We start from the raw sequence: 19,201 nt of genomic DNA on the forward strand, positions 1-19,201 counted from the left end.
GTTATTATGGGATAATTTAGCATTTTATTTTGAATTCTTTCAATAATGCATTAGGGTTTTAAGAAGAAGAAGCAGCCTTTATTGGTCACATGCCTATTATAGAACAGTAAAATGTTCCTTTGGAGGATGGGGTCAGAGCACAGGGTCAGCCAGGATACAGCACCCAGGAGCTGTGAGGGTTAAGGAAACAACCGTGGAAGCTTCATTGTGTGAGATTTGGTAGCTTTGTGGTTAAGGCATTGGGCTACTGATTAATTCCCAGGTCCACCAAGCTGCCATTGCTGGACCTCTGAGTAAGGCCCTTAACGCTCAGTTGTTTCAGATAAAGTGAGTTAAAGGATAAGGGAGTCTGCCAAATGCCAGAAATGTAAAATGTAGTGCTGGGGCTTGAACCCCAATCCTCTGAACAACAACCATTTCTTCATGGAGGTGTCCTGGTCTTGGGCATTGGCCTCATAAAGTATGGTCTTGAGCTAGAGTTTGCAAAAGAAACAATGCTGAAGTTGTCTTTTTTTCTTTTAACTTGCAAAACGTTTGAACAGAAGTAGGATAATCATTAATCATTGGTGCAAATGCAAAAGAAGAAGTTGGAGTAATCTCGAATAAAGGTTAGGCTAGCCTTTCCCCTAAACCATCTGTTGTTGTTTTTATTTCTCTATCTTGACTCTTTTACTTGGCCTCAACCCTTTCTTTGATGTGATCTCATGACTAGACCTGATGAGATTGAGGATCTGTGAAAACAAAAATTCACATTAATGCCATTTCTACCTCTTAGCATTTCTTTCATTTTTTTTTTTTTTAGTTTAGGCCACACCCACTCCAGAATACAGGTATAAATACATATAAATTTTCAGGGCCTAAATAAACACATATCCATATTGTGACATTGTGTTACCCTTCAAACGTCTAATGTTGAGAGTTGAATTTGAAAGGAACGATGGTCCTTCATTTCATTTCTACATCATTTTGAATGAATCAAGGAAAAGTATTTATATTTCTGGTGTATCCTCCATGTCAGGAAAAAATAAAAACAAAGAGTTGTCTCGGTTTTCTAATTTGCAAAATTACTAGCAGTATATTTACTGTTCAGGAAACAGACACTACTGCTTTAAATGGTTCTTAATTGCATCTGATTTTAGGAGAGTTTGCCACTCAGACAGCAAAACTAAACAGTGTTATTTTAGGCACCAACATAGCTGTGAGAATTATTACTCAAAGGAGACATTGACAGCTATGCGGGCTTCTCAGCTGCGTCGCGTTTAACGCTACGACAAGTTCAGCACCTCGAACAGCTCCTGAATAAACGTGATCGACGTAATGAAATTAAAACGAAAATTCGCTGTTTCTAAACGTTCTCGGGGAGAAGGATCGAGTTAATCTCAGGAACTGAAACTAAGCATGTGTTTAGAAACTGTAAGCGCGTGTGACTTATGCTGTTTAATGAGAGGAAGATATGAAGGAAAACAGCTTTATATGATTGCAGTTGTGTTCATTGCATTCAGGTTCCTTAGCAGATCGACAAACTGCTAGATCGACCAGAGTAATTGGTCATTAAAATCGCTGTAATTACTTCTCTTATATAATATGTGTATTTTAATCATATGTAATCTCATTGCTGCTTTCTCTTGAAGTTTCTTCCTCTGGCATTATTTAAACCTACCTCTGCTTAGGTTAGAATTGTAGAAGTAGGCGGAGCATCTTTCAGTATAAACGAATGAATGATTTCCTGGCTGCGAGTCTGATATAAAATGAGTCTGTTGGCTTTCAGTATGTTTTAGATGTGTGTTTTTCCCTCCGTTGGATAATCACAGAATTTTAGTGGTTGAAGATAAACTTTTAGCTGCTTATGAACAAGCACTTGGGGAGCAAAAATGGGTTTGATATCAGCATTTACTTTGAAGATAGAAACATTTGTGTGAAAAACATAACCAGTTTTGTTTTTTGGAACTTATCTATAAAAAATGTTGCCCTTAGTAGGCTGGGAAAAAACGGAAATACTGCAAATTCTGAAAGCCGTGATTGTCTACTTTCATATGAGCTTCATTTTAACCAACGCTGTGGAGTGTGATATGACAAAGACATTCAATGCTGAACAGGAACACAACAAAACAGGCACAAATTAAATATGTGGAGTTAAATTCAACTTCTCTGGTAAGTTAGAATTTTTGTTAAGGTTTAGAGAAACAGATTTTTGTTTCTGAAACATTTAGATTGAAGATTTTTTCCTAAGCTGCCTCAAATTTCCATTCATGTGTTATATACGTATTATAAATATTCATGATAAATCTTATTTCTAGCCAAGCCTTTTTTATTTTTTATTAGTGGCTTTTAAAATATTTCTTCTAAGGTAATGGCCATTTAGGAGGTTGTAGTTTCGATTTTATTTATTAAAGTCTATGGAGGTTTTTAAGTTTTGGGGAAATGTTTTGTTTTTAAGGACTGTTTTTATGGAGTTTTTGGAGAAAATTTAAGTTGGATCAGAGAAACCAGAAAAAAAACGAGCTACAAAGTCAGTTGTCGTCTCATTGGCCGTCCTCCCGACTCTTACACTGATCGTTCAGGATCTTTCTAGAAGATTCAGGGTGTGGACAGGCAGAGTGAAGATCTTCGGGTGTTGACTCGTCTCCATTATTCTCCTTAGCCTTTAAGAAAGCGTTCAGTATCAAGCTAATTTAATAAATTGGCATTTTAATAAGTGTGCTATGAAGAAAGTGGAAATTGCTGCATTTGCTTCAGTCGCAACTCATTTCGCGTGCATGTTTAATTGCACCCGTCAGATTTACTAATTAATGCATGTACTTGGTAATGATACGGAGACAACAAAGTGCTATATAACTTGGGAGAAATATTATTATGATTGCAGTGTGCACAGTATTATTAGGCATGTTTCATCCTGTCATGCGCTTCCTGCACTAGAGCGGATTTATCTTCTTCGATGCCGGAAAACGGAGCTCAATTATAACTTCTGCCTTTATAGGGACTAAATGGACTAATGGACTAATTGCTCATGTTTGTGACGTGAAAAGGCGCTGTACAGGAAATGAAGAAATGGCTCGACTCGATTGCACTGACTCTGCTGTCTGACTCACACCGAAGGGAAAAATCCCACTGATGTTCTGTGTCGCTTTTTAATCTTTTAAACAAAAGCTCAATCACTTTGACTATAATTGAAGCCAGGTTGTAATTGTCATAGGGTTAAACAAACACATTTGCATCAATAGGTTTCTAAGAGAACGTGTGATTATAGCAGTATTTAGTTAGAACCCGACAACAACGGACTGGTGAGTTGCAGTCAGGCTTGAGATTAAAGAACTGTAATTAAACAACACAGGTATATAAACTTTGGGATGCGGAGGTTCAGGAGGATGCTGACACGATTAATTTATGCATCCTGACTTTATCACCCTGACTTTAAAGAGCTACATGCCGTAAAGTTATACAGTGGAGTCATAAAGCTGTTCAATAAGGTTTTGCTTTGGGGGACATATAAACACACCTGCTCAAATAAATCATTTATAAAATAAAAAGGAGTAAATAATAAAAAGTAACTTCAAAGTGAAGTGAATAAAAATTTATTTTTTGAGCCATTGAGAATCGTTTTGTTGGATTTTGCAAGAATAAAGTCTAGTCATATTCTAGGTTATACTTGTGTGTTATGATTTAGAAATGTATTTAAATAAGTAGGCATGGCCTCTGTGCCTTTGAGTGCTCAGTGAAGGAGGCGTGGCCTCTAAGGCTGTCAGTCCTATCGAAAGAGAAGTGGTGCCTGTCCAGGTCATTACAAGTAAAGAAGGTGTGGTCATTTTGGTTGTCAGTCAAAATAAGGGAGGTGTGGCCTCTGTGGCTGTCAGTCCAAGGTTAGAAGGCGTGGCCTTTGTGAGTGTCGGACAAATGAAGGAGGTGTGGCCTCTGTGGCTGTCAGTCCAAGGTTAGAAGGCGTGGCCTTTGTGAGTGTCAATCTAAGTGAAGGAAGGTGTGACATTTTAATTGAAAAAGTGAAGGAGGTGGCCTCTATGGGTGTCTTTCGTTGTGAAGGAGGTGTAGTCTCTGCGGCTATTAGTAAAGAAGGTGTGGTGTCTGCAGCTATCAGTAAAGGAGGCGTGGCCTGTATGGGTGTCTTTCATTGTGAAGAAGGTGTAGCCTCTGCAGCTATTAATGGAGGTGTGGCCTCATTGGGTGTCTTCCATTGTGAAGAAGGTGTAGCTTTTGTGGCTATCAGTGAAGGAGGTGTGTCCTCTGCAGCTATCAGTAAAGGAGGTGTGGCCTCTATGAGTGTCTTTCATTGTGAAAGAGGTGTGGCCTCTGTGGCTATCAGTGAAGGAGGTGTGGCCTCTGCAGCTATAAGTGAAAGAGGTGTGGCCTCTATGGGTGTCTTTCATTGTGAAGGATGCGTGGCCTCTGTGGCTATCAGTGAAGGAGGTGTGGCCTCTAGAGGTGTCTTTCATTGTGAAGGAGGTGTGGCCTCTGTGGCTATCAGTGAAGGAGGTGTGGCCTCTAGAGGTGTCTTTCATTGTGAAGGAGGTGTGGCATCTGTGGCTATCAGTAAGGGAGGAGTGGCCTCTGTGGCTATCAGTAAAGGAGGTATGGCCTCTGCAGCTATTAGTAGAGAAGGTGTGGCCTCTATGGATGTCTTTCATTATGAAGGAGGAGTTTTTCTGCTCAGTGCACGATGCGATCTGACTCCATCTTTAGGTTCGTTTAAAATAAAAAAATTAAAATATATTAAATGAACACGCTGGCTCTTTAACGAGGCATTGAATGATCTTAATAAGAAGAAATCAACATCACATTCCTACACCATGTGTACTTGTTGATCTAAGTGTCTGGGGTTTTCCCTAGAAATATGCTTTAAATATGAATCAAAGAGAGCAATATATTCTCTATTAATACAGATTCGTCTTAATACCGTCTCGTCTTTGAGCTCGGTGTTACACGAATTTGCAAATCCCTATAAATACTTGATCACATAATTTCACATGTAAAAGAATTTATTAGTAAGAATTTATAAGATGTTAAGATGAATGGTTAATATTGAGGCTTAGCGCTTTAGAAGTTGAGAAGTTTATGACGTTATTTGTATGAAATACAACGAGATCCCTCTTACTCATTAGCATCATTTTTGCTTTGAGTATTTTTTTAATTTTTTTTTTGTGCAGCTTGTTTTTTAATTGTTTCCTCAGTTGGAGCTGTTAAATGGAATCTTGGACTTGCTCATCACATCTGGTCATTACACGCCTCCAGGAGCAGAACTAATTCAGTTAGACCTTTCTGCCCAGCATTACTCTCATTACACTAAAGAGTACTCAGAGAGAGAGAGAAAAAGTGAGAGAGAGAAAGTGTGAGAGAGAGAGAGAGAGAGAGAGAGAATGAGTGAGATAGATGACAGAAAGAGGGGGGGGGGCAAAGATATGAGAGAGGCAGAGAGAGTGATAGAGAGAGACAGAGAGTGTGTGTGTGTGTGTGTGAGAGAGAGAGAGAGAGAGAGAGGCAGAGTGAGAGAGAGAGAGAGAGAGAGAGAGGCAGAGTGAGACAGAAAGAGACAGAGAGAGAGAGAGAGAGAGATTCCTCTAATGATTCCCTCCTGACAAGCATTCAGTTCCATCTTGCTTTGGAAGACTCTCTCTTTCTCGCTCAGGGACAGGGACACAGAGAGAGAGAGAGAGAGAGAGAGAGAAAGAGACAGAGAGAAACAGAAAGAAAGAGAGTGGTTTGAAAGCTAAAAGTTTATACCACACACAGACACATGACCCATGTAGGTGTGTGTGATGCATCACTGTCATCATCTCCACACATGATGTGAGGTGGAGAAATCCAGATGGAGCGTGTGTGTGTTTGTTTCTGGGGTCTGCGTTGATTGCTAATTGACTACGGCTTCATTATTTCTGATTATAAAGACACATTTCTACAATAGTTCAGTCACAAACGAGGGCTGCGTCATGCCTAGGCGACTCAACAGCAACTAATTGAGCTTCTGCTTGATTACTAAATGACTGTAGCTGCGCGTACACACACACGGCGCCAATTCACGACTACACAAAACAGGCTAATTACAAGCTAATTGCATTTTTTAACAACAGAGCGAGCTGAAAGAAAAATCTAGGACAGTCTTTTCATCTCAAATACAAAAAGGTTAAGTGGTCGAAATTTAGATTTGCGCTAGAGGCGAGGCCAATGTCACTAACAAATAAAGCTAACTGTTAGCTAATATCATCACCTCAGAGGTCAGTAAAATGAACCGATTTGTGTTGTCATTCTTCTAGCGCTTGATCGTTATGTCTACAGCTGCTGTTTTTAGATGTCTTATCATTTCTTGTCCATTTTTGTGTCTGTTTGAAATGATTTAAGATGCATATGTGATGATTTCCCTGTACACTGTGCTAACCTTCTAGAAATTTCCTCACTTGTTAGCAATATTAGCTTCATAGGCCTTTTTCGATAGTTTAAATCCAGTTTAAATCTTCGTCTTTGAGTACGGATTTGTGGCTCAAACATAGCTCCGTTTCTTTTCTTTTTTTTCCAGATGTCTACGAGCTGAGCCTCGCTGAGGAGCAGAAGCTGGTCGTCACTACGGTCACCGTGGGTCAGAGCGTCGTACTGACGTGTGGCATCACGGGCGAGAGGCGACCGCCAATCATCTGGAGGCGCAATAACCACACGCTCAACACGCTACAGCTGGAGGATATCAGTGTGAGTGACATTCTAATCCCACACTCACTCTCTCTCTCACACACACACACACACAGTTTTATCCAAGAGTAAATTGGGTATAAAACACTTAGCGGGTGTGCTGAAAATAATCAAGTACATGGTGGTGTGATGAAGTGTAGCTATTTTCCTATAACAGCACATCCTGAAGTGGTGGTTCCTCTTATACAAGAGCAATTTGCCAATAATTACTATGTTTTATTTATAAAAAAGAATAACGACATGGCATAGTTTTTATCCATTCATAGTTACATAATGCTGTGGAACGTACAGCCACAAAGTCCCTGCTAACAATTATATTACAGTAGACATAATTGTCTATTTCTATTTCTGTTCAACAAGAAAACAACACATGGCATGTCCTGAAGACTTTCTGATGGTGGAAAACATGCTCGTCTTTATACCATCATTACAGCTATCTTGTGAATCATTATATTTAAGTTCACAATTTGGCAGGAAATGGCAGTCTTTTTAAATACTAGACATGGGCTTTACAGAAATCTGAAGGGCCATTTAGATGTGGTAGAGGTAGCTTTGTGGTTAAGGTGTTGGACTACTGATTGTGAAGGTTGTGAGTTTGAATCCCAGATCCACCAAGCTGCCGCTGCTGGGGCCCCTGAGCAAGGCCCTTAACCCTCAACTGTGTACAAAAAAATGGGATTAAATGTAAGTTGCTCTTGATAAGGTCGTCTGCCAAATGCCGTAAATGTAGATCCTTAATGTGAGGTGAACGTGGCAAGGAAAAGCTCTCTTAGGCATTATATGACTTGAGGATGGAATCATGGCAGATTTAATAATGGAACCTTCTAGAATGTTTATCATTTCCTCCCGGTTTTTGTCATGTTCAGCATTGAATTTCTTTGTCATGTCAAAATCCACAGAGGTGATTAATGGCTCAGATAAAAAAGTAGACACTCAGGGCTTTAAGAATTTGTAGTTTTTCATAACCCATATTTCTATTTTTACCTAGACTCCTAGGGGCAATATATTCATCAAAAAAGTTACCACAAAAATGGTTAGTTTTTTTTGTTCAAAAAATGTTTCTTTCTTCAAAGTAAATGTTGATATCAACCCATTTCGGCTCTCTGAGACGCCCCGAGTGCTTGTTCATAAGCAGGTAAAATCTGAAGGTGTTATCTGCAACCACTAAAATTCAGAGAAAGGGAAAAATCACACGTCTAAAAAACACTCATTTTATATCAGACTCAGAAAATACTTCATTTATTCATACTGATTGAAAACGTCCCAGTGTGCTGGAACCCCAGCGACACTGACATCAGTTTGTGTCGTCGTATAAAACCATTAATGTATTATCTAACACAGCCAGAACAACCGTCTGCTATCGAAAATTAATCACCACTTTCTGACCAATCAGAATGAAATATTCTGTGCATTTCGATTGTTATAAAACACATCAAACTGTAGTAAATGAATATATGTATTCCGAACAAACTAAAGGTCAGTGCTTTAAGGGGAAAACCGAAGAGAAGCTATGCTTTAAATCAGCATTTCACGACGCCTCGGGCTCAACATGAGCTCAAAAAGCAAGCAAAATGCACATAATGCCAGTGGGATGTAGACGTTACAGTGAGTCAGAGATGTTCGCTAGTCACTTTATACAAGCCAGAGTCACGTCTCAGGTCTCTGAACTGCAATCCTACATTCTGATGCCAAATTTATCGCATTCAGGACCTCAGTTATATCCATCACACTCTAAGTGGATGTTAAACTAAAGGCAATATTATTTGAAGGAGGTTTTCTAGAGTCTTATAGCAGTTTCTCGCCTGAGGTAAAAAACGACTCGCTGTATTTAAACTCCCTTAGATGGTATGAGGATGAGGAACCCGGACTTGAAAGGGAACCTCATCCTCATTTGGGTAACATCAATGTCCTTTCTACAGTCATGTACAGACATTTGGAGTTGTGTGATGCAGATAGAATGTTAGTCCACTTTGGGTTGGCATCATTGCTTGGAATATTTTGAGTACTTTGAGTATTTTGCTGTACAGAGTGTGTAAGGGCTCTTCTTTGTTTTGATAGAGGATCGAATAATCATTTACATTTCTGGCATTTAGCAGAAGCCCTTATCCAGAGCGACTTACATGTTCATCTCATTTTTATACAACTGAGCAATTAAGGGATACGGGCCTTGCTCTGGGGCCCAGCAGTTGCAGCTTGGCAGACCTGGGACTCGAACTCACAACATAATTACCACATAATGATCAACTATAGACGATTAAAAGCCGCTATCTGATTACAAACTCAACCTCTTTGGCTTATTCTTTCAGTTTCTTTTTTCTTTTTTACGATGTAATTCTCCAAGAGCTCAACAATTCATGACATTCATATCATAGACCTTTGTTAAACTGGCTCCCAAAACAAGTTAAAATTAAATTAAAACTAAGCTGATTTCCAGAATTCTGGCATCCAAATAGATTTCCTAGACCACATTCACTACAAAATTTGAATAAAATCGATATGTAATAAATAATTTCAGCTCTTCAGGGTTAAGGTTTGTTTGATTCAGATGACTATCAATATCATTAAACTTACCACGCTCATGAATTATGCCTAGTGTTTATTTTATTCTTTGCTGCACATGATCCAATGGTAATACGGATATAAGGCCTTTAGGCTGTAAAATGATTAGACACCAGTGACTGCACTGACTTTCTGTGTTTTTAAAATGTTTTTTTTTGGCGGAGAAACTGAGATGTGTAGTCAATTGTTATATAAAATTTTAACCCATCAAGTGGATTAATCAGAACCCAGATTTTTATATTTTTACTTCACAGTTCTAAATTAATTATCCAACCAAATCTGTTTTATTTTATTCACATTGAACATTATTTATTAATTTATTTGTTTGTTTGTTTGTTTGTTTTCTAAAGATTTTATTCATATATATATATATATATATATATATATATATATATATATATATATATATATATATATATATAGTATATATATATATATATATATATATGTATATATATATATATATATATATTTGTATTTATTTTTTTTATATTTTATTTATTTATTTATTTTCTAAAGATTTTATTCATTTATTTATTTGTATTTATTTTTTAAATATTTTATTTATTTATTTATTCATTTATTTATTTATATTTGGACAGGGTTTTTTTTTTTTTTTCACTGTGCTCTCAGTCATGTCATTCCCACATTATTAGGCTGCTCCTTTTCTGCTCCTTTTCCTACTTTACGGGTTCTAACACTTCTTACTAGGATAGCCGTAGGAGCTACATCACTCATCATGGCTCTGACTCAAAAGTAACACTTTATTATGAGCCAAACAGGAAGTGCTTAAGGAGAGTAGAGTAGCTTTGAGCTCTGGCAGCCTTTCACTCGGTGCGAGTTAGACTGCCAAAGCAATCACGAGAACTGAGGAGGGTGCTTGGAGCGGGAAAAAAAAATGGATAAGGAAAGTAAATAAGTAACGCTCGCTAGGAGCTATATGGAACTGTAGTGAGGACTGAAAGGCACATCTGTCCTCAGATCCATCGCAAAGGGTGTCGTTATGTGCTGTTTCTTTGCATTTCTGGATGATATGTGCCGTGTGTGTGTGTGTGTGTCAGTTCCTGGATCAGCTAAGCATCTGGTCTGTAAATGAGTCAACACTACAATCAGAGCAAACACTCCATAGATGCTTATGTAGCTAAAACAACATAAAATACTGCTGAGTGTGTGAGAAGCTCCTGCAGGCTGAGATGATTATCTGAAACTTCACACTGGACTTTTTACAACTGAAACACATCCAAGCGCATCACATATCTGTGTGTCTGATGGGGGAGGGGGGGGGGGGCTCAGTTGATTCAATTTCATTTATTTCTCATAAATTTATACACTTTCGAATTTTTATACACATTTCTAGTTACGTGTAACATTGTGAGACATCCACGAGAACATCCACAGGTTACAGAACAGAAGTATAAAGGATTATAGGATTATTACAGACTGCACCTTTAAAATGGAGACTCGGTGATTAAACCGTCATCTGTTTCTGTTCACATCCTCTACCAAAGAGAAAAGGTCAAATCTATCACTTAAAAGAGATCTTTGTTGAACCCAGTGGGGTTAACCTAGTTGTGTTTCACTTAGAGAAAACACACACACACACACACACACATACACACACACACATATATATTCTATACACACACATCACTGCAGTTTGCTTTTCTTTACCTCCAACTTTAAACAATCCACAAAATCCTCACGCTCAGACTTCTGGGTGTCGAGCTACACAATCATTCCTGACCTGTTCTGCGATCAATCTTGTTAGTCTTTGGGCAGAATCTCTTCTGTGAAAACTTTATGTTAAGCAAGCTTTATAGCAAATCTGAAGGTCAGGATGTGTGCATCTTGCTTCTCTAACCAAACACACAATCTTTTCTCAGACATTCTTGCTTGAAAAACTTTTTTTTATTTTTGCCTAAGGCCAAGGCCTGTTTTGTTTGCAATACAATTTTACCTTGAATGTGTTTTCTTGCTTTTGGTATCTTCTGTTTAAAAAAAAAATACATTACTGGTTCTAACTTTCTAGGCTTCTGCTTCTATAACACTTTCTTTGTAGCTTTTCACACTGAACAGATGAATAAACCCAGTGGGATCGAAGAAGAACACTTTATTGTCCAAATATTTCTTTGGGATTGATTACCTAATCATAGCAAACAGTTTTAAAGTTGGCGTCTGTAATGTTTTAACGTATTTCCAGACCTGAAGTGTGAAGGATCATTGAATTTTGCACGTATCTGAGAAATTAGTCCTGTCTGGATCGGTCAGAATAATATCTCCTTATTCCTTATAAGGCAAAAAAAACAGATTTCTAAAAATTACAATCCACCCCTTTAATATCAAAGCATCATGCAATGCATGTAGCCTGAGAAAAGCCATATAATCGAGCTCAGCCTGTTAAATTACAATTACTATGATATAGTAGTTCTTCACTTCCTGTACTGGTTCTCGTATTTCTGCCTTTGATTATTTACTCAGTCCTCGGTAAAGAAAAGCGCAAAAGCGTTTGCAAGCCTCCAGCAACTTCTACTGTTCAATAAATGAGTGGATTTCCAAATCAACCTGAGCGGGATTTGAAGCTAAAGCCGCTTAGGCACATTAAATGTGAAAATGAAATCTTGCCGCGTGTTGCATCACTGGGTGCAGAAGAAAGTGTCAGGGGAAAAGTGTGAACTTGTGAAGCTCTTCTGTTGCTTCCTGCTCTTCTGGACTACTTTAACACAAGCGCTGGATATCCAACAGTATAAATGATGAAACTGCACGTCTTAACGTCTCGGCTTCGGTGACAGCGATTCATCTTTAGGCAAATTGTTTTGAAGGGATTTGTAAAGATGAAAGGCAATGCTGAAAGTTCTGCCAAGGCTACATTTCAGAATCTTTTGGATTCTCTAGTTTATATGCATGTTTACAGGGTTAGGTGCAGACAATGACTTTTTTAAAAGCACAACATTCGAAGTTAGGAGTATTATTACTAGGGTTTTTACTGGTGTTATTCCCAGTGTTTATACCACTGTTATTACAGGTGTTATTACCAGGGTTATTACTGGTGTTATTACCAGTGTTATTACTAATATTATTATCAGTGTTATTACTGGTGGTATTACCAGTGTTATTAACAGGGTCATTACAAGTGTTATTACAGGTGTTATTACCAGGGTTATTGCCTGTGTTATTACCAGTGTTATTGCTGGTGTTATTACCATTGTTATTACTAGCATTATTACCAGTGTCATTATTGGTGGTATTACCAATGTTACTACCAGGGTCATTACAGGTGTTATTACTAGTGTTATTACTAACATTATTACCAGTGTTATTGCTGGTGGTATTACCAGTGTTACTACCAGGCTCATTACTAGTGTTATTACTACTGTTATTACCAGGGTTATTGCCTGTGTTATTACCGATGTTATTAGCAGGGTTGTTACTGGTGTTATTAGCAGGGTTATTTCCAGTGTTATTACCAGTATTATTACCAGTGTTATTACCAGTGTTATTACTGGTGTTATTACCAGTGTTATTACTAGCATTATTACCAGTGTTGTTACTGGTGGTATTATCAGTGTTATTACCAGGGTTATTACTGGTGTTATTACCAAGGTTATTACTAGCATTATTACCAGTGTTGTTACTGGTGGTGTTAGGACTAGCAAGGTTAATGGAAAATTACCAGTGAAATTACCAAAAAATTACAACAGTTACCAACTAGAACACATAATATTTAATTACATAGCTATTATTATGTTAATATTATATTATTATACTGTATATATTATATTATAATATTAAAATGATTTCCAATAAGTTTCAATTAGTTGAATTAGTTTTTCAAACAAGTTAATTCTTGTTATCAATTACATACAATTACTTCACCATCCTATAAATTGTCCAAAAAAAGCATTAAAAATGCACACAAAAAAAAATCATTACAAATATGAAAAAAGAATGTTTATGATATTACTGAGAAATCGTGAAAGTGTAAATTTTCACATGATGGAAAACATAACGACCATGCTGATACTAGAGACTCCTTCTAGAAATATATAAATGATTAGGAATTCATTTTATTTGAATTTATTGAGAGTTTATTTATTAGCACCTGCTTTGCACCTCCCTGTGAAAGAGCGGTTACTATAGGTGTGATAACATTAGAACCAGTGCATTAATATCTATATTAATAGGACAGCATGCAACAATCAGAATCAGGATTTGGTATATTCCAGATTTTTTAACGTTTGAGGTGCTAGTTTATTAGAAACAGCAGTGTAGTGAGTGATAACTCTGAGCTCTGTACTCTCAGTGTACTCAGCTCTATAACACTGAAGTGAATCTAATCTCTAATCTCTTTTCTCTACTGCTTTTTTCCCTCCAGATCCCTCCACAGGTAGGTTTCCTCACCCCCCGTCTCGAGGTCTGCATGCCTTCAATCCACCACAATCTCAAAGCCCTGAAGCTGATCTGACATTACATTAAGATTTTGGGATTTAACTGGGGTCTGGGTGATTGTGGGTCAGAGTAGATGCCTGTGTCAGGGGCTTTATTTTCTCCTATAGGCTTGTGCTATATGGGAGTTAATAGAGTTTTATCTGTGCAGCGTATTGCTTTTTTCAGCACTGTTTAAGAGAGAGGAGAGTGAAGAAAGGGCAGCCGGGGGCACATTTGGGTCTTCGGAGAGATTATCGCCTATTAATATACAGTCAGTTTAACTTTTCTGTGCTTATATTCACTGCCTCCATTATTTTCAACGCCCCCAGTACAGCTCTGGGAAGGAAAGAGAGGAAACCACAGTGTGACTTTTCACCTTTTTTGACATTTAAGACGGTGAAATAAGTACACCATCAATTTCTATAGTGCTCTGAGAGAGCAGCACAGGAAACATAAAAAGGGCACAATATAGTATATATACAGGTGTATATAAAAATTTTACTTTTTCATGGTTTTGAATGAATATATGTCAATTTTACAATTTACCAATAAAAACAAATAAAGAAAAAAATAAATAAATTGTGCATTCACATAAAAACAGCCATGGCAAATCTTACAATATCTGGGGCCTAAAGATTATTCCAGAATGTAAATAAAAATAAAATGCAATTTTTTTTTCTTGATACTCAATTAATGGATATTAATTAAATAATAATTATATTAATATTTATCAATATTTATTTATTTATGAATTCACAAGGCATTGACCCTTTTCGTCTCCCATATTCTCTTTGGGAAGCCACAGGGGTCAGAAAGAATATCGTTACATAAGCAATGTGCTCAATAAAGACACACTTTCCATATTTTCTCATAGCTTCCTGTTAATATTAGCCAAGTGTGACTGGTTCCTCTTGTTCCTCATTCCCCTCGCTTTATTTAAGTCATTAGTTTTAAGGTGTTTGTAAGTTTAACGTAACGATATTACTTTTCCAGTCATTAGTCTGAAATAGCCCTAATAATGTATTGCTTCTCTGCACTCGGGTCCACTTTACAGAACTGTGGTTTATGGTTTGCACATTTTTTTTGGACTGCTCTGATTCATCTGGGATCCAGGTTGTTATACAGAGCTTTTAATTGACCGATTAAGCACAACAGCAAGGAAAATAAAATGTTAAGAGAAACAAGTGAGAAAGGTAAAACAGTTCTGTGGATACGGCTGAATGTTAAACTGTGAGCTCAGTGGCAGCATGTCTTCTTGTTTTCAGGTTGTTGCACATGAAAATAAATTAGCTTCCGGGCTTTTGGTAGCATTTTTTTTCTCTGATTCATGTCTTGCATCCTGTTTGTCATCACGGTCACGTTTCGGATACTGTTGTGCTGCATGATAAAACATTGGGGATACTGTTGCAGGAAAATAATCAACAATGGGTTGGTGGGATGCCACCCTCAAGCTGATTATTCTCCAATAACAGCACTACCACAGCAATATTCCAAGAATTTGTCATCATATTTTTATTCATTTATACAGAGGGTCAGAAACCAATGAGAACACTGAACAAATATATTGCCCGGAAATATCCGGCTGTTGATGTTGAACGAAAGTCACAAAAATATGAAACAGCAGCTGTGTAGAGTGGAACGAATGAACATGTAGAGCATATTCTGTAAATAATAAATGAAATAATAATTGCATTTAGTTCTATTCTCACTGGTTTCTGACTTTTCAGACATCCTGTAGTTTTCATTGTTTCACCTACATGCTACACTGCAGTACACATAATACAATAATATATGTGTACAGTTCTCATAATTGTATCTAATTATATAGAAAATACACACCGATCAGCCATAACATTATGAGAGGTGAAGTGAATCAGACTGATGATCTCCTCATCATGGCACCTGTTAGTGGGTGGGATATATTAGGCAGCAAGTGAACATTTTGTCCTCAAAGTTGATGTGTTAGGAGCAGGAAAAATGGGAAAGCGCAAGGATTTGAGCGACTTTGATGAAGGGACAAATTGTGATGGCATCTCCAAAACTGCAGCTCTTGTGGGGTGTTCCTGGTCTGCAGTGGTCAGTATCTATCAAAAGTGGGCCAAGGAAGGAACAGTGGTGAACCGGCGACAGGGTCATGGACGGTCAAGGTTCATTGATGGGGAGCGAAGGCTGACCCGTGTGATCCGATCCAACAGACGAGCTACTGTTGCTCAAATTGCTGAAGAAGTTAATGCTGGTTCTGATAGAAAGGTGTCAGAATACACAGTGCAGGACGGGTCAGGGCTGTTTTGGCAGCAAAAGGAGGACTTGCTTATATTTATCTGATTTAAGCATTCACATCTAGAAAATAGCAAAATAGTGAAATCTGCAAACAGAAAAAGAAAATTTTCAATTTGAAATGAGTAAATATGTCTAGAAATCTTGGTCTTATATAATAATCTCATGATGAGAAGTATTATATACATTGTCCTTTATTCAAAATATCTTCACATACTAAGATATTGTGTTTTGAAGTTTTAATAAAAAACCTTAATCATTGACATTTTAGACTCTCTGGAGACTTTTTTTTTAATTTAATTTTTATTAATATTGTATCTGTGGAATCTGATTATATGGAGCATCCAACAAACATACAATGAAAACAAGCGTATTAATAAAGACCTGAGAGACACATACACAAGTCAGATCATCCGTTATAGAAGTCTTTGGATTGGATTTGAGGAACTATTTATTTGGGGTCTGTTTAATTTCTTCTGAAAGCTTATCTGTCAGGTTTGTGATGGCGTGCTCATGTTGCTGCTTCACTGTCAAGCGTTTTGTTTTTCATCACAAAAGAAAGGGATTGCACAGAACCAAACCGTTTTGGAGAAAAATAAAAATCCTGCTCAGATGATGACAGCTGTCATTTTCTTATCAACACTGAACTCCTGCTGGTCCTCTCTGTCAGGCTGTGCAGAGCCTAAAAGAAAGATCTGGCTGTAATGCAAATGCAATCCATTTCTATTGATTGAATTTTTTATTTTATTTTATTTTAACATTGCTATATCCTCTCTCTCTCTCTCTCTCTCTCTCTCTCTCTCTGTATTTGTACAAATTTGTACCATACAATATTCAACTTTTCTCAGTATCAGCTTTGTAAAGCTCATGCTCTTTTATTTCCCTGATTTATTCAGTGCCTGTGGCTTTTTTTATTTTTAATTCAGCTGATTAATTTAATTTGGCTTATTGTGATTCAAGTGTTGTGACAGTCTGCCCTGCTAGCATGCTCAGTTTTTTTTTATTATTATTATTATTTAACATCACATTTTTTGAACGTCAATTAGATCCATCTGTTTATTTGACAGGATTTCGGTGATGATGGAAGTCTGTACATCACCAAGGTGACCACCACTCACATGGGGAACTACACCTGCCACGCTGACGGATACGAGCAGCTTTTCCAGACACACACCTTGCAAGTGAATGGTACGTGAAGCAAGTCCAGAGTCTCATATGTACACTCATACAGACATAATAAAATATAGTGGGGATTATTGCTGTTAATATGATCCTGCTGATGGTTTCTCGATTCTGATTGGACAGAATCAGACAGAATATTCTATAATAGCACGGATGGTTAGATGTATGGGTGTGTGGTTATGTGTTTGACTGAAGAGATGGATGATGGATGGACAGATGGACGGACAGGATGGATGGATGGATGGTTAGATGTATGGGTGTGTGGTTATGTGTTTGACTGAATGGATGGATGATGGATGGACAGACGGACGGACAGGATGGATGGATGGATGGTTAGATCTATGGGTGTGTGGTTATGTGTGTGATTGAATGGATGGATGGATGGTTAGATGTATGAGTGTGTGGTTATGTATGTGATTGGATGGATGGATGGATGGATGGATGGTTAGATCTATGGGTGTGTGGTTATCTGTGAGATTGAATGGATGGATGGATGGATGGTTAGATGTATGAGTGTGTGGTTATGTATGTGATTGGATGGATGGATGGATGGATGGTTAGATCTATGGGTGTGTGGTTATCTGTGAGATTGAATGGATGGATGGATGGATGGATGGTTAGATGTATGAGTGTGTGGTTATGTATGTGATTGAATGGATGGATGGATGGATGGATGGGTGCATGGTACCAATAAACTACAAGGTGCAAACATCTCTATCCTGAAGCTTTTCCAGCTTTACCTCTGACTGGTGCAGAGCACTGACACTGGAGACTCCTTCCAGGGTATCAAGAGCCCATCATACTCCATTCCTGTGTGTCAATTGTCAGTAAAGAAATAACAGCTTACTTTATGAGCAGATGTGATTTGCTTTGCATCTGAAGAAAACATCATCAACACCATCTTCTGACCAATCAGAATCAAGAATTCCTGTGGCATTTTTACTTCTGGCACACTGTTCCTCAATGTTTCTAATGGCTAACCTCATCCAGAATCATCTCTAAAAAAAAAAAAAAGAAAAGAGAAAAGTAAAGAAATAATTAAAATCACTAGAAGTTCAAAAATGTGGCTATAATCCATATACAGCCAAATGAAATGTGGAGAATATTTGTGTCTGAGTGTTCTACAGTAGAATTGTGTTAAACAGCAAGTTAAAGACTATAAGCAAAGACTTTTGGCTGCATTTTCACCCGATTTTAATAGTCAATTTAAAACTGCAAATCCAATATGCTTAGAAGGCGGTTATCATCAAAGTCACCAATTTTCCTTGAAATGGAAAAATCCAGTGGAGCGAAGAAATTCAACAGCATGTTTAAGCAGACTCCGTTGTGTTGTCACACCTTCCTGTGACATCTAGCTGAAACCTAGCAGATTCATTAAGCTGTCCTGTTAGACTTTTTCGCAACACTGCACCTGACATCCAATTTAAAGTAGAGTTGTCGTAACAGAGAGCGATCTAAACAAGAATGTGATAATGACTTCTGTCTGGAAAAAAATGTCTGATAAAACGTTATTTATTTACACAAGATTGCCATTTTGTGGTGGTGTAACAGATGTGGACATCGCAGCCAAAATGAAAGTAAAAGGCTTGTCTAGCCTCCTAGTGTCAGAAGATAGCGGACAAAAACGGTAAAAAATTTTCCTGTTGAGTTTTGATCTTTTCATTTCTCGAGGCAAAAACTGATGTTAGCGACATTGTTATTTCTACCTGTAGTGTTTCTTCTTAAACCTGTGTGTCGACACACGTAATAGAAAGGATCACAAATTTTAATGCGTGTATCCTATAATCCATTTATATACAGAAGAGTCAACAATATTCAAGCTGTTAGGATGTCAATAGTCACCAATTTAGGCAGAGAGACTTAAATTCAGAGTCATGTTTACAATTCGCTCAAGCCCAGACTAGTATTTCCAAGCTGTTCTCTCAAAACCATCTAAAGATCCAGTAATACTTCAGCAAATAGTTTTCCGCTGAGTATACAGTTCTGCAGCGGATTAAAGCTCTCAGATACGGCGTTAATTCTGTTGGGATTTAAAGAAAGAATAATAGAAAGATATTCTTCTCCTCCACCC

The 19,201-nt window shown here is 37.6% G+C and overlaps 1 protein-coding gene across 2 annotated transcripts in view; it reads left to right on the forward strand.

The window, feature by feature from the left end:
• The window catches only part of fstl5 (follistatin-like 5), a 159,581-nt gene that overhangs the window by 99,322 nt on the left and 41,058 nt on the right, over positions 1-19,201 (forward strand). For both annotated transcript variants that reach the window (XM_058396178.1, XM_058396180.1), the window contains exons 7-8: positions 6,521-6,687; positions 17,016-17,136. In XM_058396178.1, coding sequence (XP_058252161.1) covers positions 6,521-6,687; positions 17,016-17,136 — 288 coding nt within the window. The remainder of the gene's footprint in view (positions 1-6,520; positions 6,688-17,015; positions 17,137-19,201) is intronic.

The sequence above is a fragment of the Hemibagrus wyckioides genome, linkage group LG08, assembly GCF_019097595.1.
Source record: "Hemibagrus wyckioides isolate EC202008001 linkage group LG08, SWU_Hwy_1.0, whole genome shotgun sequence".
NCBI classification, from domain to species: Eukaryota; Metazoa; Chordata; class Actinopteri; order Siluriformes; family Bagridae; genus Hemibagrus; species Hemibagrus wyckioides.